We start from the raw sequence: 22,792 nt of genomic DNA, 5'->3' as shown, positions 1-22,792 counted from the left end.
AGCTCAGGCTTAATTGAAATGGTTCCAAATTCAGAATGGACATTGAACACATCAAAAACACATAAAATAATACTCATATTCAACCTGTTTAGTCTACATATTAAGCCCCCATGCTGGGAACAACAAGTGCTATTTTAGTAGTGACAATATAGCAAAAACTATTTCTGAGTACATGACTGATTCACATTCATGGTCCTAATTTAAGGATTTGCACGTTTTCAAAAAATTCATAAATTGAAAGCAAAGAAATCAAGTTCAAAAGAGAAATGCAATTTTGTTGCATAGATTGAAAATACTATCTAAATCTATGATTGAGGTTTCCAGTTTTTTTTTCTCTGTGTAGTTTAAAAACTCAAGTTGACAAAAAAAAAAAATAATAATAATTGCAAATGTGAAAACCTCTGTCCCTTACTTAACATTTTACTGATTTGCAGATAAGAGCAATACCACTTTCACTGTCATTAGCATATCTGGGCGATGCTGTTTATCTGCAGTATTATTTCGGCTAAAATGCAGTGCTGTTATAGAAATAGATAAATTTTCAAAGTATGTAGTATTCTGGACATTGAAAAAAAAATCTCACAGAAATTCCTAGTAAATTTCACAAAACAATTACTGCAAGTTACATTTAATTGAACATGAAATGTCAAAATAGACTGAAATTGTAAAACATAGTAAAAAATGTTTAGTAAAACATACAGTGTACTGTATGCATAGAATACTACTGAGGCATATTGGTCAAAGCATGCCATATACAATAGAGCACACTAAGTGCTTTATCCCACAATGCAGTTCACTTCCATTTCCAACATGACAAATTAACCAGAGTATCACATTTTCTTGAATCAAAAGTTCTAGCAGTCACACCACTTCCTGTATTAATAAAATGCTCTGATGAAGTCATGTGACTGCACTTATTATTGTATAATTCACTCTTTTTTACATAGTAAGGAAGGAGTGTATGCTGTATGTTTCCAGTAAACTACTGTTCCTTTGTGAACAGCAAAAACATCGACAGCATATGTCTTTACATTAGAATCATCTCTCTCTAAAGGGGCTTCTGTGTGTGTGTGTGTGTGTGTGTGCTGCCCCCTTGAGGCTCTGTGTGTATAGCTATAGATTTAAATGGACCGTTCACACAGTTGAACTGTTTTGGGATTTTATTTTATTTTCAAAAGTGCACACATTTAACAATATTAAGCACAGTATATACACTTTGCTGTTTAGAAATTTAAAATTAGATTATAAATTATATATTTTTCTCTGTCTATTCTTTGTAGGAAGCAGAAATCTCCACTAGGGGACAGTCTCTGTTTGTCAATGATGTATAGTTATTGTTCATGCTGATCTGACTGTTGCCATCTGACATCAAGCACCTACAGTTAACCACTACAGATTGTTTTTGAAGTAATGTATTAAGTAACATACGAATTTTGCACCAACCATGCACTGTTTATAGTAAAATAAATCTGAATGTGAGGAAAATATTTGAATATCGCCATGGCTTACCTTCACTGAATAAGGATCCAGACAGGATTTCTGCTCCTTCTCTGGGGGCCAAGAGTTTGATACAGCGGGAACTGAAATGAAAGCTTTCTAGGTCAATTATAGTCCTGCGTGACTGACCTCTCATCTTCTGTGCAGTGACCACAAACCTGCTTGTGTCCTTGAGACGACACGTGTATATGTGAAACTGTTCAACTTGTATGCATATATTTCTTATCGATATTTCAGAGTAGATTTTATTAAATGCGTCTGTTCCACTGAAGGTAACTGAGATGGACCACAGGCTAATACCAGCTAGATATAAACAAGAAAAAAAATGTCTAATGTAATTTATTACATTAGGAACATTTATTATAATTATTATTAATGTTGTTAACAAATCGTGCTGCTTAACACTGAACAAATTGAACAAATAAAGTCACCCCAGATGAGATGGGTTACACACTGTCTTTAATACACGGCCCAAGTAAAAGCTTTCTTTAATCTCAATTTCATATGCAGGCACTACATGCATCAAACTAATAGCAACATCTGCGTGTCATCTCAGTATAAAATACCCATTAAAGATATCCAGACATGGAAAACACTTCAGATGATGGTTGTTACACATATTTGAGAAGACAGTATTAAAACAATCTACTATATATGTTAAAAAATATGCTTCTGTAAATCAAATAAATAAAACACGCTTATTTTATACTAAGATATAAGAATCTACACTGTTACAAGCATAATTAATGTTTCATAATTCATGTTTTTCTCTTCTTTAACTAAGTGTATTTAGTAATTTGAGGCTAGACTGGAATCTCGGTTTTAGAATTTTCTGGATTTCAGTTTCAGGAGCATTCATTGTACACAGAACCCTCTCACTCTCCTGAACACAAGTGAATGCAGGTTGTTGACAAAGCTTTTACCAAGCTACTGGAATTTTAACAATGTGTACCACATGCTTTCTAATAATATTTCTCTCTGGCGGCTTGCTCGTATTGTTCAAACACTTGACAAGGTATAACCTGGCTAATTGTTGACAGAACTGGCAGAAACATGGTCCTACAAAAGTAAGTCCTGGGCCACCATGATGTGACATTTAAACAAGCAATCATTTAAAACTGATTAAAGCAACACTATGTAACTTTTTTCTGTTTTCAAAAGCTAGTACATCATAAATTCATCTACCAAACCGACTTTTTGTCTTATCTCAAATCACTACGGTACGGCTTTTTAAGTGATTATTTTAGGAACGTAGCCTGTTCGGGTCGTCACCGCTGCGGAGTAACAAATAACTGCGTGAGTCGCCATAGACATAAACTTGGAGAAGTAGCTCCGGTTAGAATGTTCTTGCGCGGGATGCGTGCAGTTCTGTTCATTAACCGCTAGAGAGCCAAAATTTGCACAGTGTTGCTATGTTCACTTAAAGAAATCTGGATAAACATACAAACATTATGACAATAAATAGAGTAGTAATTGTACATTTGGCACTAAAGATATTATGAAAACATTCTTGGTTCAATAAACATTTACTAAAAGTGAAATTGCAACTGAGCTTAACACATCAGCATGCATTTTCAATTTTTAACTTACAATAATCAAGCAACTGCATAAAAAAATAACTTTTTTTGGAAGCTACATTCCAAATTCACATGGTTTATAATTCCGAAGGGCATGTGCTTCATTCATTTCAGTACTGATATAAGATGTAGAGTTGAAGGAATCTCTGGTTTTTAATGGTGAAGCGTCACAGATGAAACACTAGCAATACAAACAGGGACAAAAAGGCCTGTTATGACACCACATGATCACTGTGAGTCTCTGGCCCGAGAGAGCCGCTGAGTGGGAATCGGTGGTAAATGTCATGTTAGCTCACAGCTGTAAGCGCTGGGAAAAGCGCTGCACTAGAAAAGCATGAGTCAAAGGGATGGAAAACTTGCAGCCTTTGTGTTGCTGAGAGAGGCGTGCATGGGGAAATGATGACAGCCAATGAACCTCAACAACCATGTCGCAGCATCCCTCCAGCGGAGAGAGAGACGGCTCAAACATGGCTTGCTTTCATTGCCTAATCTTCTGCTCTGCTTCTGCCAGGGAAAGTGAGAAGCAGAGATAGAGACACAAGAGAGAGAGAGAGAGAGAGAGAGAGAGAGAAAGGGTATTCATCAATGCCTCTTTTGTCAGGCATGCTGGATGGAAATTAATGACGGTGTTCATGAGGGGGTCTGATGTTATTAGTGTAACTTCAGGAAACAATATGGAAAATTCAATTTACCTCCTCATTTTTATAGTCTTGGTTTTGCCCGGGGTGCCATTTTGTTTCAATCCAGGTCCTGACAGGGAAAGTAAGGCTTTTTTGCCATCACAGTTCAAAAGTCTTATGTTTTCCTCACATGAACAGAAATTATTTTCACGTCATCCCAAGCCGGAGGGAGGATTTGCTAATCCAACATTAAACACTTTTTCTGTGGGGAAGGGGAGTAGCGAAGAGGGCATAAATAGCGTGTAAATATTGTTTAACAGGCACTCAAATGCTATTACAAATCATTTTTAATTTCCCCTTAACAACACTCAATTTCAAAACAAGAGTTGGCAGCCATTTTGTGGCTAAAATAAGACATGCCTTATTTTAGTTACTAAAATGAAAAGTCACGTATAATAACAGATCTATGTGGTTCTAAGGTGGTCCTGGGCAGAAACTGGCAAATTCAAAAAAAAGTCAAGAGAGTCAAGTTCATGTCCGTAGCACAAACAATTGAATAGTTAAGCAAAGTTTAATGAGCATGTAGTTGCACTGAGACTTCCCTTAGCAAGCACCACAAAGCCCAATTTAGTTTTTTCGATAGCATCAAGTTGAAGGTCTTTTTCTAAAATGCAGAGAAAAGTGAGTGAAAACATAAGGTTTCACGTAAGTATTCCAGCTTGTGACCCGTAGATCCCTTGAACTTGTTTATGGGAGTGAGTTAGGTGCTCTAGGGAGCGAGGGGCCTCTAGTGCACTGGTCTGGTCTTTCTAAACATTTGTGATGAATTAGATCATTTCCTCTTGCCCTGAGAAAGCAGGCAGCACAAATGACTAAATTAAAGATACCTACCCTCCTGCGGGGAGCCATGCTTGAGACAAGGGCTACAATGAGAGAGCGAAATAGGGTTTCAAAACAGGGAACATCTTGCCTATGCGCAAATCGTGAGGAAATAAGACTTGACAGCTGTTTTCTCAGAGTCAGCAATGCAAGAATCACATGACTGGCCTTTGTGACTTTTTCACCACTATCGACACACTGTGTGAGCTGGTTTAAAAAATTACTTAAAGCTGCAGTAGGTAACTTTTGTAAAAATATATTTTTTACATATTTATTAAACCTGTCATTATGTCCTGACAGTAGAATATGAGACAGATAATCTGTGAAAAAATCAAGCTCCTCTGGCTCCTCCCAGTGGTCCTATTGCCATTTGCAGAAATACATCACTCCTGGTAAGAAACAACCAATCAGAGCTGCCGTCCGTAACTTTGTTTGTGTTCAAAATGTAGAAAAATGTATATAATAAGCGAGTACACCATGAATCCATTTTCCAACCGTGTTTTTGGCTTGTCCTGAATCACTAGGGTGCACCTATAATAAGTGTTTATATTCGGACTATTTTATATTGCTTCGGGGATACCGTGGCGGAGTAACCCAGTACCTTTGTGATTCTTCATAGACATAAACAGAGAGAAGTAGTTCCGGTCGTGTTCTTCCGCAAGACGCAAGCAGTTCTGTTTATTAACCGCTAGAGCGTCAAAAGATACCGACTGCAGCTTTTAAAATAAATAAATAATAATACGATTTTTTTCCATTGTTTACTCACCCTGATGTCCTTCCAAACCTGTTTGACTTGATTTTTTTCAGGGGAACACAAACAAACAGATATTTTGATGTTTCCCTTTAAGAAAAAAAAAACATATGCATGCATCAAATAAATATCATATGCATCAATTGATGGCAAGTGGCAAAATCAGCCATTTATTGAAATGAAAAAGAACTAAAAGTGAACGAACGTCTTGATGAAGTTTTTAAGTAACAGCTCAAACTTCAATATACCCAACATATACGTCATTGCAACAACAGTGTCATACAGATTTGGTCATTGACAAAGTCTCACACAGCCTTGTGCTGCAAGCCCAGAGAGGGAACGAACAGACAAGGAACTATGGAGAAACATAGCATACTCGTCATCACACTATGCTTTTCCGACAACTCTGAAAATTATATACATATTCTTACAGCATTTACACCTTTCGAAACAACAGTATTACAAAAATAATCAACCGCCAAACAGGGAACTTTATGGACGACAGACAAAGTGAAACCAAACCACATGAAGCTGAATGGTGTCATGATACTGCTGGAGATCTCGAGAATAGACTAAAACATGCTTCTGCTGCGTCTATTCACAGAGGTTTATTTACATACATATCGTATCATCATAAGAACCAGTAAAAAAAAATTGACAGAAAGAGAGGATCAAAAGAAGTCTAAAAGACACTGTAGCTCTGCATTCATACAGATATGGCTTCCTGGCTCAGTGTGCCCAAGTGAAATAAGAAGCACCTGAAAGATGCTGGCATCAAAACATCTGACAGACAGAGGCAGAAAGAAGAAAAGAAAAAAGAAAATATGATTTGTTCTCTGCACAGAGATGGCATTGACGCAACCATCTTTAAAAAGGCTTCTACATAAGATGCATTACCTTGAGGCTGCAAAGAGGCTGAGTTTAAGGAATTCTGCAGATTCAGAAGACAGCAAACACTGAATGCAAAAAGCGACTAAAAAGTGCAGTCAACGCAAAATGCTGCCATGTAATCTTTCGAGATTTCAAAGACAGTGCATGGATTGCAAAAATAAGCAGGTACCAGTCCAAACCAGCTTGTGGGGGTCTGTTTCCTATTTTAGACATGGGAGACTTTCTGAGAGTCCCGCGCCTGCTTGATGCTGTAGAGCCACTTAATGACCCGGGCGTTCCGTTCTACAGCAGAGATGCCATAGGGAACACGCTCCCCAGCGTCGTCTTCTTCATCGGTCAGGTCGTCGTTGCTGTGCCGTGACTGCTCACAGTCCGAGCTGATCATGCTGGCACTACGGAAGTTGAGCGACACAATGTCAGAGTTCGCTCTGGTGAAGCTTTCCACACCTACGCTCTCCAGCTCCTCTGGATCTAGCCCACAATAGTTGAAGAACCGCTCCACATCTGCACCGGCCCGAGCATAGCGATCGCTCAAGTCTGATTTGGAGCGGTGAAGAGAGGGTCTACGGACCACAGAACTGCCCAACTCCAGCTCTGTAGCAGTGCTAGACAGTGTCTCTCTTTCAATGGAGCAGAGAGCATTGTCACATGCAGCCAAGGCCTTGGCGCTAGGCTTGGGCGGCAGTGGTGGTGCGGAAGAGCTGCTGCTGCGGGCCGCTCTCAGTGGCTTGCCATTGCACAGGAGCCGAATGTCTGAGGAGCTGTGGGAGGCGTGCAGCGGTGAACGCTCATCATCAGCCTCACACGACCTCTCCTCCAGCAGCCTGCGACTCAGGTTCAAGTTGCCTCCCTGTGGACTGTGTCGACCTTGCGTGGAAGGTGGTACCTTGAGCGAGTCAGCAAAGGAACGACATCCCGGTTCCAACAGCTCGGACGAGCGATGTGGTGCCCAGCTACGTGCCCCGACTTTGTGCGACGTCCCCTTGGTGGGCCCATCTGATGAGGAGGAGCTGTTCAAGATGTTCTTCAGTATCTCCAGGTTGAGATTCTCCCGTTTGGTGGTGGTTGCGCAGGTGTCCGACTTGGCGTTGTTGTTGGAAGCTTTCAAGCCACATCCCATGCCGCCACTTCTCTTGACGGGAACCGGGCAGACGGGGGGCTTGGCAAGAACCTGTGGCTTGATGGGTTCCTGCTTAGCGTTGATGACCTCCTGGCTCTTCACGTACTTGGCCTTGTCGGCCTCTAGCCGCTCCACGGCGCTCAACCGCTTTGGGTTGGGCTCGGTCTGCCGGCGGAAGTAGTCAGGCCCCTTGTTGAGGATGCGGAGTGGGACAGCAGAGGCAAAGGCCCCACCCTGACCGGCGGGTTTGCTATCTGCCTGTAGAGTCTCGGTGGGCATCTCTGCTGGTCTCTCGGCGCCCGCCGTAGTGGATTCCGCAGTGGACTCTCGTCAAGGGGCAGCCTGGAGGCACACACATCAAGCCAGATGACCGGACTATTAATCCTGTCTCCACTGGCTGTCAGCAGTGAGGCCTCATACTCACAGCTCATTAATTAGCCCCCGCTTCCTCCACACAGCCAGATCCTGCACGGTGGAAAAAGAGAGCACTCAGATCCAGTCAGTGTCAGCACACCCGTCAGGCTCGGCCAGCTGGGAGGGAGCACTAGAGGATTATGGGGAAAAGCCTTGCCGCTGCTCCTTTGTTCCTGGCCAAGTCTGAGAATCTGAAACACACAAGGACCAACCCTGTTAAGGGAGCAGGTGACATCACATTCCTAGCAACAACAGGAAGAGCTATGACTCTGGTGTGCTGTTGGCCGATGAAGCACAAAAAAAAAAAAACAACTAATAGAAACACATGCACAGTTCAATATCAGTGGAATTAATATAATTTAGGTGGTGGTGAGTGTGGGTGAGACAAACCTAGACTTTAATCTAGGAATATTTATGTAGGCGACTGTACTGTGGTCCCATTTGTATAATTGCGATTTATTTAGCAGTTATCCTTACATGAAATTCCTTTGTTTATATGATACCTTACTGTCCTTCATCTGTATAATCATCCAATAAAGCAATACTTTCATATCAAAATTATACTTATATATATTCGCATTCAAATTATTCTTATACAAATGCAAAGAAACAATGATTCAGCAAATTGTGTGTGAGTGCACAAGTTTTATTTTTGCAGTCAGAGAAATACAGACGTATGATCAGGGCTCATGTTTCTGCCAAATCCCAGGTTGTTTGCAGGGGGGATAAAAAATTGAGGAGAGGAGGAAACACAAAATGGTGGAAAATGTTCCTGTTCTCATAAACAAAAGTAATTACAGAGGTTCTTGGACGAGAGTGTTGGTGCTGGCAACAATAGTTCTGGAAATTGCTATGATAAAGCATTTTATGGCCCAACAGTCAGTTTATGACAAACTTCTGATTCTATCTAAGAGCTGCAGAGATTGAATAAAAGATATAAACATCGGCACAGCCTTTACTGAGTCAGCAAACAAGAGGTCTCTCATTCGTGCTCAGGCCCATCACAAGCCTAAATCAAAATGTTGACCCTTTCTTGCTTTTATAGCTTGACTGTACTAAAAATAGTCTATTATTTCAAAAAATCCAGTCATATTCTTGTCAGGCTGTACAGAATGCTATAATGATGTGACAGTGTATGCCATTACAAGGTATAGCTAACATCAAAATGTGTGAAACATTATCTTACAATCAATAATACCAATATCTGAGGTATTACACTCAGGTTTTTCATCATTTTTGTAATCACTTTAGTGATTACAAGCTCACTGGGGATTTTATTGTTGTATAGCAATCATTAAATAGAAAATTTAATTATGAAAACCCCCATTAGCAAGTGAACCTCACTGGACCTGAAAGCATTAAAAAAAATGTTCTGCCCAAGCACTTAAAACATCCCAAGAGTCTCTTTTGGGATAGACAGAGGCTTTTCAAAGACTTGAATATCAAAGGAGGAAGTATTAGACAAAACATTCGTATTAAAAAATCTTAAAAATAATAAAAGTATTAGGCTTTAAAAAGGACAATTCTGCTTAAGTTAAACTTCAGAAATCACACTGAAGGTTATGTGATTATGAGGAAGTCTAAGAGCAAAAATACAACATGTATATATATACTGTACACTCTGTATGCATTTTTTTGGAAAAATCATGGCAAAACTTAAATTGTGTTTAAGATAAAATATTGTAGGTGAACAAACACAGAAATACAAATACAAAAAATATTCTACTAGTAAATGCAGATGAATTATATGTGACAATCAAACAGTGATGGCATAAAAGCACTGCAATCAAGTAATATTAAGAAATTCTACCCATTTCCCCATTTGCAGAATATTGGCAGGGCAAAAACAAGCATAAACAGCAAATAATATACTTGGAATTTCACCTGGGATTTATCTAGACATAATATAAAGAGACTGTGATGATAACTGCGTTTTCAGCTCTTTAATAACACTATCAACAATGACTGTTTATACGTTTCAGGAAGTGGTCAGTGATTATGAGCCTGGACAGCATAATGGCAATGGGCCTTTCTCTTTAAACATAATTACAGAACACAGAAGAGTCTAAAACACGGGTCACACAGAGAGTAATAATTGTAAAAATCTCCCTAAACACCCCCACAGAGAAAAAAAACCCCTGTCTCCTTTAATCTTCTGTGCTGACTGCTGTAGCCCCTTCCCCCAAAACAGAGTAAGTCCAGCTGTGGGACTCCAGCCAACAGCCATCTCACATCATTTCATCTCCCTTCAAAGCCCTTCTGAATTATCAGAGCCAAAGACAATTCCCACAGCCTTCTCAATGCACCCGCTCACCCTTATCGTCCATGTAAGAACAACACTTTACCTCATCGCACCAACCCTGTGAGTTGGCCTGCTGAAATTAAACAGTGATTTGTAAAACGGATATTAGAACGACTTGCTCCAGGATCAGTAACTCAAACAGGCCTGCATCTTACATACGGAGACCTCTGTATGTGATCCTGTGCTTATGAGAAACATACACGTCATGCGTATACTCCAATGAGTTCTGTTGCTTTAAATGGTAAAAGCTTTACAATAAGGTTTGATTTGTCAACATTAGTCAATGTATTAACTACACACGTGAATATTTCGTTACTACGTATGAGGTTTTTACCATTTCCTATGTACATCTAGCATAGTATAAAGCACATAAAGAAGTGCATTTCCCATTTAAGAAATGTGTTCTCAGCTGTATAAGTGTTAACCAAGTAAACCTCGGATCATAAAATCACAAAAACACGTACAGAAAATACGCCACATCAGCTGAGTCATTTGGCAATGTAGCAATAACGCCATTAAATCCAGCTTGTTGTCTGAGAGGCCAAACTTTTTTTTCTTCTTCCAAACACATGATGATCACGCGAACAGTTCTTTTGCTGTTTAAACAGAAACTGACGGGGGGAAAAAAGCTGCTTTGAGGCCCCATGACTGACTTACAACAATTATAAATGTCCACGTTACTTCTAGATTCACAAAGGTCTGTTGCGTTTATCAAGTCTGAGATGATATTAAGCACTAAGGTCCCATTGGGCGTATTGGCTTACAAAGTCGTGTAGCAAATAAAGAGAAGATCAGATTTCAGCTAAAATCCTTTTATCACATTTGCCTAAAGGCTCTTCATCTAGTAACATTTCTCTTGAGAGGAGAGCTACAGTATGATCCTGCTTTACAGCAAAACCGGTTTTTATTAAACCTGCTTTGCCTGTGGTGTCAAAACGAATGCATTGTTATTGAAAAATATAGAATAAAATAATGTTTGGAAATGTAAACTGATATTACAGCACACTACAGCAAACGATAGAAATAACGGACTTAAAACCTTTTTTGGTGAAAATACTAATGGCCTTTTCCACAGCAGTGTATATATCTCATTTTCTAAACACATGTACAAAATAATTTGTCAATATTATTTGTAAATAATACATAGATTAATTTATATTTTCACATGTGAAATAATATTTATAAAATAAAAACAATATTTTTATAAATAATTATTGTACAGTATTGTTCAAAATAATAGCAGTACAATGTGACTAACCAGAATAATCAAGGTTTTTCGTATATTTTTTATTGCTACGTGGCAAACAAGTTACCAGTAGGTTCAGTAGATTCTCAGAAAACAAATGAGACCCAGCATTCATGATATGCACGCTCTTAAGGCTGTGCAATTGGGCAATTAGTTGAATTAGTTGAAAGGGGTGTGTTCAAAAAAAATAGCAGTGTGGCATTCAATCACTGAGGTCAACAATTTTGTGAAGAAACAGGTGTGAATCAGGTGGCCCCTATTTAAGGATGAAGCCAACACTTGTTGAACATGCATTTGAAAGCTGAGGAAAATGGGTCGTTCAAGACATTGTTCAGAAGAACAGCGTACTTTGATTAAAAAGTTGATTAGAGAGGGGAAAACCTATAAAGAGGTGCAAAAAATGATAGGCTGTTCAGCTAAAATGATCTCCAATGCCTTAAAATGGAGAGCAAAACCAGAGAGACGTGGAAGAAAACGGAAGACAACCATCAAAATGGATAGAAGAATAATCAGAATGGCAAAGGCTCAGCCAATGATCACCTCCAGGATGATCAAAGACAGTCTGGAGTTACCTGTAAGTACTGTGACAGTTAGAAGACGTCTGTGTGAAGCTAATCTATTTTCAAGAATCCCCCGCAAAGTCCCTCTGTTAAAAAAAAGGCATGTGCAGAAGAGGTTACAATTTGCCAAAGAACACATCAACTGGCCTAAAGAGAAATGGAGGAACATTTTGTGGACTGATGAGAGTAAAATTGTTCTTTTTGGGTCCAAGGGCCACAGGCAGTTTGTGAGACGACCCCCAAACTCTGAATTCAAGCCACAGTACACAGTGAAGACAGTGAAGCATGGAGGTGCAAGCATCATGATATGGGCATGTTTCTCCTACTATGGTGTTGGGACTATTTATCGCATACCAGGGATCATGGATCAGTTTGCATATGTTAAAATACTTGAAGAGGTCATGTTGCCCTATGCTGAAGAGGACATGCCTTTGAAATGGTTGTTTCAACAAGACAATGACCCAAAACACACTAGTAAACGGGCAAAGTCTTGGTTCCAAACCAACAAAATTAATGTTATGGAGTGGCCAGCCCAATCTCCAGACCTTAATCCAATTGAGAACTTGTGGGGTGATATCAAAAATGCTGTTTCTGAAGCAAAACCAAGAAATGTGAATGAATTGTGGAATGTTGTTAAAGAATCATGGAGTGGAATAACAGCTGAGAGGTGCCACAAGTTGGTTGACTCCATGCCACACAGATGTCAAGCAGTTTTAAAAAAACTGTGGTCATACAACTAAATATTAGTTTAGTGATTCACAGGATTGCTAAATCCCAGAAAAATTTTTTTTGTACAAAATAGTTTTGAGTTTGTACAGTCAAAGGTAGACACTGCTATTTTTTTGAACACACCCCTTTCAACTAATTGCCCAATTGCACAGCCTTAAGAGCGTGCATATCATGAATGCTGGGTCTTGTTTGTTTTCTGACAATCTACTGGTAGATTGGTATATGAACCTACTGGTAACTTGTTTGCCACGTAGCAATAAAAAATATACTAAAAACCTTGATTATTCTGGTTAGTCACATTGTACTGCTATTATTTTGAACAATACTGTATATCAAAATATCTTAAGTATCCTTATAAATATAATTTTCTAAAAAAAAAAAAAAAAAAAACACACAAATGACAAAAGCATTGTCATAAAAGCACATATGCAAAGAAAGTTGATTTGAGATTATCTGAAGAGCATCTTGGCTGTAATGGAAGCAAGACATTTGGACCTGACTGTATTATTCATATGTTCGCAATAGTTTCATAAGATTACACCACAGCTAGCCATGATGGCACAGAGCTAGAAAGAACGAGAGTGTCAGTGTGTTGATAAACTGCTATATAAGCAACAGATACTGGTGTCCATCTGTTATCTGCTCACACCAGCAGCAGCAGCAGCAGCACGAGGCTGTGACATTAGAGCTGCTTGTGTGCTGTGTGCAGATGAGCCCCGTTCCTCAGGGAAGAGCAGCTCATTGGCTCTTTCCTCCTGTCACTCATCCAGACATGGGACCAACCTCACAGCAGGTGTGCGTGAATGTGCCCAAGCCCTTGTTACATAATAATAATAATAATATGATGTATAGAAGCTAAAGACCAGCACAGCACAACAGCTTGACTATAAGGACACATTACAGAGAACAATCTAATTCCAATTGGACTTCTTTGTTCTCTGTGACAAGCAGGTGTCAGAAACTGACAGTTACACAATGCTTTGTGTACCAGAGAAACCACGGTTAAGAGGCATTTCTGGGTTTTCCATGCCATTTTTTTACACATTGGTCTGAAGAGGCAAATCACATAAAAGAATCAGACTTAATATTTGTGACAAACATTCAAGTTAGTCAGGCCTTTAGAGTCTACCATTCTGCAAAAACAAATAAAAGCTTAAAGGGTTACTTCACCCCAAAATTAAAATATTTTAGATAAAAAAACCGGGAGGCTTGTGACTGTCCCATAGACTGGCAAGTAAAATACACGTTTAAGGTCCAGAAAAGTATGAAAGACATCATCAGAATAGTCCACCTGCCATCAGCTGTCATTTTTAATTCAAAAATAATGACTTTATTCAACAATTTGTTTCCTCTGTGTCTCTCTGCATCACCGTAATGCCATTTTCTGTTTCAGCAGCGACACAAGGATACGTTTTCTACGCGAGTTTACGATTTGATCTGAAAGAAAACAGCGCATCCTTGTGGCGCGGGTGACACAGGAGAACGTACGCTGCCTGCATTCAGCTCATATTCTCCAAAATGGCACTACAATGATACAGAGAGAGACAGAGAGGAGATGAATTGTTGAATAAAGTCATTATTTTAGTTTTCATCTCAATCAAAAGGTATTCTTATCGCTTCATAAATGGTTGAATACGGTTGAACCACTGACGGCAGATAGCATCAGACCTGTAGCACCGAGGCCAAAATAGCACAGCGTTTCCACTGTAAGGCCAGAAGCTCCGCTGCACTTCACTAAAACCTGCCCTTTACACGCCTCTCAGGAACAACGTCATGCAACCGCATCATTTCACCAACAAAGAGAGATATCAGAAGACTTAAGAAGTCACTGGAACTAGTGCGATCCCAAAACGAAGACGATAAAAGCGGCCATTTGTTTGCATGCTTTGTTAAATATTTAAATCCTAAAGCCTGTATATGTTACTATAATAAGATGATGCATCATAATTAATTAATTTATCAGTATTGAAAATTTGTCACAGAAATAATGCATTATGAACATTCTTATTCAGTTGAGTCTGTTTCTGTTTATTTGTAGTCACAGTAGCCTATATACACATTACATTTAGAAAGAATGATAATTTCTATATTTTTATAAAAGCTCCCGAACAAAAAGCATTATTACATTTTTATGACATAGGAGATTTATGACAGATAAAATATGTTACTAAATAAATACACAATTGTGATAGAGAATAAGAAGCAGATTTCTTCAAGGGGTCACATTTACCATGTTTACTATGGTAATGTTAATTCCTAGCATGCATAGTATTTTGCATCGCTTATAAATATTTCTGCCTTGTATGGCGATCATAATCCACATTGGATCAAGTTATTTCAAACACTCGTTGCTGACTGAACGTGAGTTTTGAGCTCAACTTATTTTAAAGTCTTTAATGCTGGTGTTAAAGCTGTTATCTTTCTGAAATGACCCCAGCACTGAGGCTCTCCAGATGCGGAGAAACTCCACCTTTGTACAGAACGTCAAAGTTTTCGTTGGTCCAAAAAAACCAGCCTGTTGGCCCCGAGGAAGCACCAACGAGGTACAATCAAGCACCGGAAGTCACAGTGGAAACACGACTGGCCCTGGCATGCACTAACATGCCTGCTTTAAGCCCTACAGTGGAAACACAGCTAGTGTAACTTACTTGGCAGTCTATGGGACAGTCACAAGCCTACCGGTTTTCATCCAAAATATCTTAAATTGTGTTCCGAAGACGAACAAAATTTTTATGGGGTCTGGAACGACATGGGGTTAAATTTTCATTTTGGGGTGGAGTATCCCTTTAAATTCAAAGGCCAGGATTTAAAGAGCACAAGAACAGTACCAGACATCCCAAAAATCCCTAAACCTCAAACACTGAAGTTCTGAAGAAATGTCAATGCGTCACACATCAAGAGCCACAAATCAGTCTCTGGCATCACTTCCAGTTCACAATCACCATCTGACATTGCCTCTGCCAAAATATCCAGACAGAAGACATATTTGTCTAAGACACTTTAATTTTTATATGTGATGCTGGCACTGAAGGGCCCACAGCGTTCTCAAGGATATTTGTGCTCTGTGATAGAGGAAAGGCTCTAAAAATAAAGCCTAAGGTAAATAGCGAACCTATTAAAAGGTATCATTCTGACATCCAGACCAAACACAGGATGTACTGTGCTTTGTCTGGGGATACCTGGCAGGCACAGGTAGAAACGGTGCATCTATTCTGAGGAGGTGCAAAATTTGGCCTTTTATGCCCCAAGACTGCAGGTGAGGATTTCAAAGCACAAGCCCATTTGTCTGTATTCTTCCGAGAGCAACTTCAGTTTTTAGCACATTTAAATGTTCTCTCTTCCCTATGGGACACCTTCTAGGAATGCCCTTTAAACCCCTTTCAAAGGTCATGCTAACAGAGAAGCATTTGATGCTTGGAAAGTGTTCATTTTGGACCCTGGCTCCATGAATTCACATTAAGAAGAATACAAGTTAAGTGGAATCTCTTTAGATTCACTAACATGATCATTTTCTGATTAGAAACAAGCATCAACAAATATTCTGATTAGAAACAAACAGCAAGTTTTTGAACAGTAGGGTACATACGAAAGCGGGGTGTAAAATCAATCCGATACATCCTGAGAGAATAGTTGTGGGTGCTTGTGCGGTAATCAATACATAACTGTGAGTTCATGAGAACAATGTCAATCTAGTTGGTGTAACTGGATGCTAGGGACATTAACCCAGACCGAGCTTCCTTTAATGCCAAGCCATGACCCAGATTATCCTGTACTAAAGCTCATGGAACAAAATCTCATCTCTCATGACCTTACTCTGGTGCTCATCACTCCCAAAGCTTAGTGGTTTTGATCACTCGTAGAATAGTGAATGAATAATGAATGGTCACCATACACTATGAGAAGCCCACAGTAGACTCATCAATTAAAAAGTGGATGCTGTCCTCAATGAACAAACCCTGAGCTCTCGTGCACTTAATGTTTTATCCATCCCAGATACGGGTAATATAAACCCGTTAGTCAAAGAGCAATGAGAGGACAGCAGTGACGGAGAACTGAGGATAGATAGCCTTAGTTGGCTAGAGATCCTGAAGCTGTGGACTGGATCACTTTACTGTCTGCGTATATGTTAACATGATTCATTGTGGGGGAAAGAAAGAACAGTAAATAACAATGAAAATGCATTTTTATATGTAATCTAAACAAAACATCAATATTTTTTAGCAAAGGTCCTGAAACTAAGGTAGTGTGATTAAAATGAGGAATGCAACCAAATCATGATGCGATTACATTTTAATGGCTTGTTAGCGAGTCTGGAACACCTTGACTTCATCATTGCCTTTACCCAGATGACCGCACTGAGATCTGCACTTCTGAAGGGTTGGGAATGATCAAAGGGAACGTTTCGGCTTGTACACCCCATAAGCTTAAGTGGAATTGACATGGGAAAAAACTGATCCTGCACTATAAGCTGCTCCCTCAAGTAACTCATGTTTTTCTGTGAAGGAACATCTGTTAATGCACACAATAACAAACTCAACACACTAAAAGGGCTTGGGACCAGTACTGTGGATAACATATGAAATATTTGTTGGTTTATAAAAAGAAGGTTGGCGGTTGTTTCAAGTATTGTCTTTGCAACTAGTAATCTAGAAGTTATTCTGGATAGAAACAAAGTTAGTAAATAGTAAATACGTAACAAACCTGTGTGTGGCTCAGGTCTTAACGGGCTCCGAGCTGCTGTCTGAGCTGACCTTGTCCTCCAGCTGCTGCAGGTTATCAGTGGGGGTGATGCCTGGCCAAGAGAAAACAGCAGGTAAGATGCTACCATCACAAATCACAGTGAACAGTGAATGTGTTTTTTGTTTTTGTTTTATTAAATTAAAATTAAATTAAATTTATGCATTTAGCATACACTTTTATCCAAAGCGACTTACAGTGTATTCAGGCTATCAATTTTTACCCATCACGTGCTCCCGGGGAATCGAACCCCCAACCTTGAGCTTGATAAGCGCAATGCTCTACCAATTGAGCTACAGGAACACAAATCTGTATTATTGTTCAAATCTGGTATTGTCAGCCTGCTTCAGATGGTGGCCTCTTTGCAAACACATCTGACTGTGATTGTTAGGGCATTAGCAGTGGAGAGTGAGTGAGGAGTGTTTGCATGATGAGCTCACAGTGTTTCTTCCCTTATACTGTGTTAATGAATCATCATGACACTACAGAAAGCAGCAGATGTTATAACTTCACTGGCTCACATGACTACAGTTTGTCATTTCATAGGGAAGTTCCTCCCGACAACACGGACATTCATGTAATGAGAAAACCCTGGTTCAATGGTGCAGGGCTCAGCTACTTAATGAAGCATTAACCAAATTATTACCTCATTCAGCATTATGGCTAGTATACAACTTAATGGCAAAACTCAGATTTACAAAATATTTTTTTCTCAGACTTATCAAGACACACAGATGAGATGTCAAACAGGCCTATTTATCATCATCCCTCCCTAGAACATTCATCATAGGGCACAGTTCGTGTGATTAATGATATGAAGGTGCTGAAGTCACATTTACAGTCAGCTCATTCCTCCATACATTGCACGCACTTTGAGTTAAGACTATGAGACTTACAGATCCTTCAACAGAATGCAAGACATCTACTTTGGAAAGCTTACAGAAACAATTAAGTGGCTCTCTGTATTTCCTGGGTGTGAGATGGAGGATATGCCTCACTGGCACAGGTCCAGACGCATGATATGAGTAGGTTTCTCACAGGATGTACTAGAATGCAAGATCTCTACTGGCAGTGTGTCAGAAGGTGCGCCTGGTTTTGGTATGAGATAAGGAGATAAGCAAATATTTAGCAACATATGTACTTTCTAACAACAAATATATAGGCCTACCTACTTATTTAAAATATGTATCTAAATAAATTTACATTATTATTAAGCAAATTACAAATACTTATTTTTATATGCATTAACATATAAACTCAGTAAATAAATATTTTAAGTGAAAGTGACGTGACATTCAGCCAAGTATGGTGACCCATACTCAGAATTTGTGCTCTGCATTTAACCCATCCGAAATGCACACACACAGAGCAGTGAACACACACACACACACACACACACACCCGGAGCAGTGGGCAGCCATTTATGCTGCGGCGCCCGGGGAGCAGTTGGGGGTTTGGTGCCTTGCTCAAGGGCACCTAAGTCGTGGTATTGAAGGTGGAGAGAGAACTGTTCATGCACTCCCCCCACCCCCAATTCCGTCCGGCCCGAGACTAGAACTCACAACCCTTCGATTGGGAGTCCTACCCTCTAACCATTAGGCCACGACTTCCCGTAATTGTTTAAATATAAAAATTTAGTTTATGTAAATATATACATTAGTAAAAGAGTAAATAAATATTTGTTATTTTATGTAGTAAATGAACTAGAAATAAAAATTACTGAATCAAAGCAAACATGAAATCAACAAGTTCATGGAATATATTTATAAATGATTTATCCATGTACATCATTATTTTATAAAACATTCAATTAGCAAATGACAATGATCCAACAATTCCAATCATTTCCCGATGAGCAAAATCAAGTCTCACGACGCATTTTCACTCAGATATACATTACAACAGGGAAGAAATAAACTAAATAAACTTATCAATTTATGCTGGCTTAAATTGTGTACAATCAAATAGAAAATTTCAATGAAAATACATATAAAATAGGATGTTTTCTAGCTGAAGAAAACAACTAAATCCAACAGTAGTGCTTTTGACCCCATTTATACATTCATGTAGGGTCTTTTTCAGTCATGCATTCTAGGTTTAAGGGCGAGCATGTTCAGAAACGCCTAATATAGCAGAACATAAATCTTGCTGAGAGCTGGTTGAGATACTACTGAAGCACAGAGACAGCCTTCGCTTTTCACGTGGACATTTGGCTTTCCATTCAGACGGCACTCCAAACAGAGCCAACCGCCGCCTTTCACAGCTTTATTTATCTGTGAGCAAACACCAAAGCCTGCATTGTCATTCCAAACGAGTCTCGAGCCATGAATCAAATACAACAGCATGTGAGTGAGTCAGTTCCCAAATCTACAGCCAAAAGTGTCAACTTCACTTACTACAACACACGTATTCCACTTCAGCATGAAACTAAAGAACAACAAAATAGTGTGAAATAAGAACACAGATCTAACAAACGATCATAGTAACATCCATGAAACGATCTGTAGACATCAGTAAAGCTAGAACTCTAGACACACATCAAACATCAGCGTGGTGAAGCGCATCAGTCAGATGCAAGGATGCCATTATACTGCTGAATGCAAATGCTATTTATGTTCATTGTCTTTTTCATGCAGACGCACAAACTCAAACTCTTCACCTTGGATGCTACTTATCTTTGATGGCACTCCCATCATGCCGTTCTGCCACCAGCAGCAGCAGAATCAGCACGCATCTCTCAAAGCTCCAGTTTTAATGAGTAAACAAGCTACAGCAGGGAGAATTCACATCAGTGGCAGTTAACGGTTATGTTTTTTGGTGCTAGATGCTTTTATTTAGGACATGGCAACCCAAAACAGTGTTGTTTAACAAAAATGTATACCCAACAATAAAAAATTATTAATATCATGAGTTTCAATAAAGAAAACAGAAAAATAAAAACTACAACATAATGTGTTGAACAGTTTCTCCATCCTTTATAAGCCAATAAACCCATTTAATTTGCTATCAGACAATTATAAATGTTTTTTGGATTAATTGTATTTTAAAAATTATATAAAATATTAGATTTTAAGATATTCGATTTTTCTCTGCATATTGCCCTACATGGTTATCTTAATAAAAGATAAAAAATAAAATACAAAAGTGAACATTTATTAATATTTGTAATATTACGTAATACAGTGAATTTAGAGCACCAACACTGTAGTAATCTCCTCCTTTCTTTTGCTCAAATGATCTGTAATTTGTGGGTTATAAAGCAAAGTCTTATGAACATTTGTTTCTATTAGACGGAAGGCTTTGGTAACACTGTAGAATAAGCCAGAGTGTAAGTTGAGGACTATTCAGAACATGGGTCAGCAAACTCGGTCCTGGAGGCCTGGTGTCCTGCAGAGTTTAGCTCCAACCCAAATCAAACACACCTGAATCAGCTAAATCATGCTCTTACTTCCTCAGTACTTAAAACGTCCAGGCAGGTGAGTTGAGGCAAGTTGGAGCTAAAGTCTGCAGGGCACCTGATGACTAAATGTATTTTCTTTATTTTATCCTGGGGTCGAAACAGTGTATGGAGCAGTTAATGCAGTTCACTTACTGGAGATTGGGAATTGTACTACAGAACAGCAGATACTTGAAGTGGCATTCAGTCATACTTAATTTTTTATGTTTTCAGTAAATCAATTATTACCATTTTATACCAGTGGAAGTATACATGTTTTGTTGATCAATGTCAGTCATGACACTTTTTTTTCTGAATGCACCTTGAAAAACAGGTCATGTGAATGTGACTGATTCACTTTTATTTCTGTTGGGAGAATAAACTGTTTAATTGTATTTTAGTTGTGTGATTTGTGATGAAGGTATAGAGCAGGTATAGAGGTATAGAGGTTCTCAACTCCGGCGCTCGAGATCCATGTTCCTGAGAGTTTATAGCATAATGTTACAGCTAAACTCTGCAGGAAAGTGGGAACGCCTGGAATAGACAAAATGCATTATTATAAAGTAATAAATAAACTTTACATTATTACTTTAAATAAGCACAACTTCTAAATTAAATCTACTTAATATTTACTTGGAGTTCAATTCGATTTAATTTTCATGAACATTTTACATGATAATAGCAAGTAAGCAAATTTACTTAAAATAAATGTTAGTTCAAATTGTTACAAGGATTTTACAAAGTAATTGTTTCAGTGTATAGTGAAACATAAAAGGAACCACAGTCCATCCATGCTCCTCTTAAACCAACTTTAGGAGGCTCTCTTTAACTCAAGCTCTCCTACAGGAACGCAGGGCAGTCCCAAACCACCAGGAACATTCCCCATCGCCACACACCAAGGTTTATTTTGAGGAAACAGGCCCCAGTGGGGCCAAACAGGTTGGGGGTGTGGTGACTTTTGCACAAGCCCTTTTGTTTACCAACAAGGCCAGTGTGGGAGAGACTGGCCTCCTTTGAGGAGGGAGATGAATAGGTTAGCTAGTATGTTAAAAGCAGGAAACAAATAGCGTCTCTTCACTAAAACATTCTTACATAGCAGCGCTGCTTTGAGAAAGAGGCCAAGCTATGGGCCGGCACCCACCACCAGCTTAATGAGAGCTCCTACAGAGAGAGAGGCAACACATATCCGTATTATTTCATTAATATTTTGTGAGACTATCAATCAAGTTATTAATCAGTATTTAACCTCCAAGATTGTTTGATGATTTAACTTTTAAGTAAAAGCCATCTATACTCATATAGATAGAGAATGCACATATATATTTATCCTTTTAGTAGTAGTAAGAGTTAAGAGTAACAAGTGTGAACACGTTGAGTGTATTCCTTCTCCTAGGGTCACAAGGCCAGGCTGAAGAGGGTCAGAGTGATCTATCCTCTACGTGCACTACGAGAGACGAAGAGAACTGTGACATTTAGAAATATATACCAGACATTAGGAATCCTGTATTTTTATTCTTCAAGATGAATGTCTGCATATTATGTGTGTGTATCCAACCGTAATGATAAGACACTTGCCAGTGGTAGAAAACCTTGAAATGTAGATAAGAGCTCTTTGTGTGTGTGTGTGTGTGTGTGTGTGAATCAGCACCTATGCTCTGTGAGAAGACCATTTTCTGCTGACCTCCTTTTGGAACCACCAGTCATGTTTTGGAACCAGTCAGATTTTTGCTGACCAGCGCTATGACGCAATTACTGTAGTATCTTCTGTCTGGAGTATAATTGTTGGTGATTTTGAGTTGTACGCAGAGCGGCCTACGAACTCTATTCCTACGAATGCTGGAAAGCTGGGGAGGGTGGGAGGTGAGACAGAGAGAGGACATTGTGCTGAGTAAGGAGTGCTGCAGTGCCCGTCTGCTGCCTCATGATCTCTAAAGGATTCATAAACGCTCAGGCAGCCCTCATCTCTCAGCTCAAAAGCACACGCTTTTCCATAGGAAACTAAAGGACCATTCAATGCTCCAGTGACACAAAGA

The 22,792-nt window shown here is 39.2% G+C and overlaps 1 protein-coding gene across 1 annotated transcript in view; it reads right to left on the bottom strand.

Annotated features, from left to right (window-relative positions):
• Window positions 1-6,044: 6,044 nt before the first annotated feature.
• Window positions 6,045-22,792, bottom strand: part of LOC113117023 (protein FAM110B-like) — a 32,969-nt gene continuing 16,221 nt past the window's right edge. The window contains exons 2-3 of the mRNA XM_026285384.1: window positions 17,288-17,378; window positions 6,045-7,940 (exon numbers count right to left, since the gene is read on the bottom strand). Of these exons, the coding sequence (XP_026141169.1) occupies window positions 6,421-7,614 (1,194 nt within the window). The 5' untranslated portion in view covers window positions 7,615-7,940; window positions 17,288-17,378 and the 3' untranslated portion in view covers window positions 6,045-6,420. The remainder of the gene's footprint in view (window positions 7,941-17,287; window positions 17,379-22,792) is intronic.

This window comes from Carassius auratus, chromosome 2, assembly GCF_003368295.1.
Source record: "Carassius auratus strain Wakin chromosome 2, ASM336829v1, whole genome shotgun sequence".
Lineage (NCBI taxonomy): Eukaryota > Metazoa > Chordata > Actinopteri > Cypriniformes > Cyprinidae > Carassius > Carassius auratus.
This window is presented reverse-complemented; position numbering and strand designations above follow the sequence as displayed.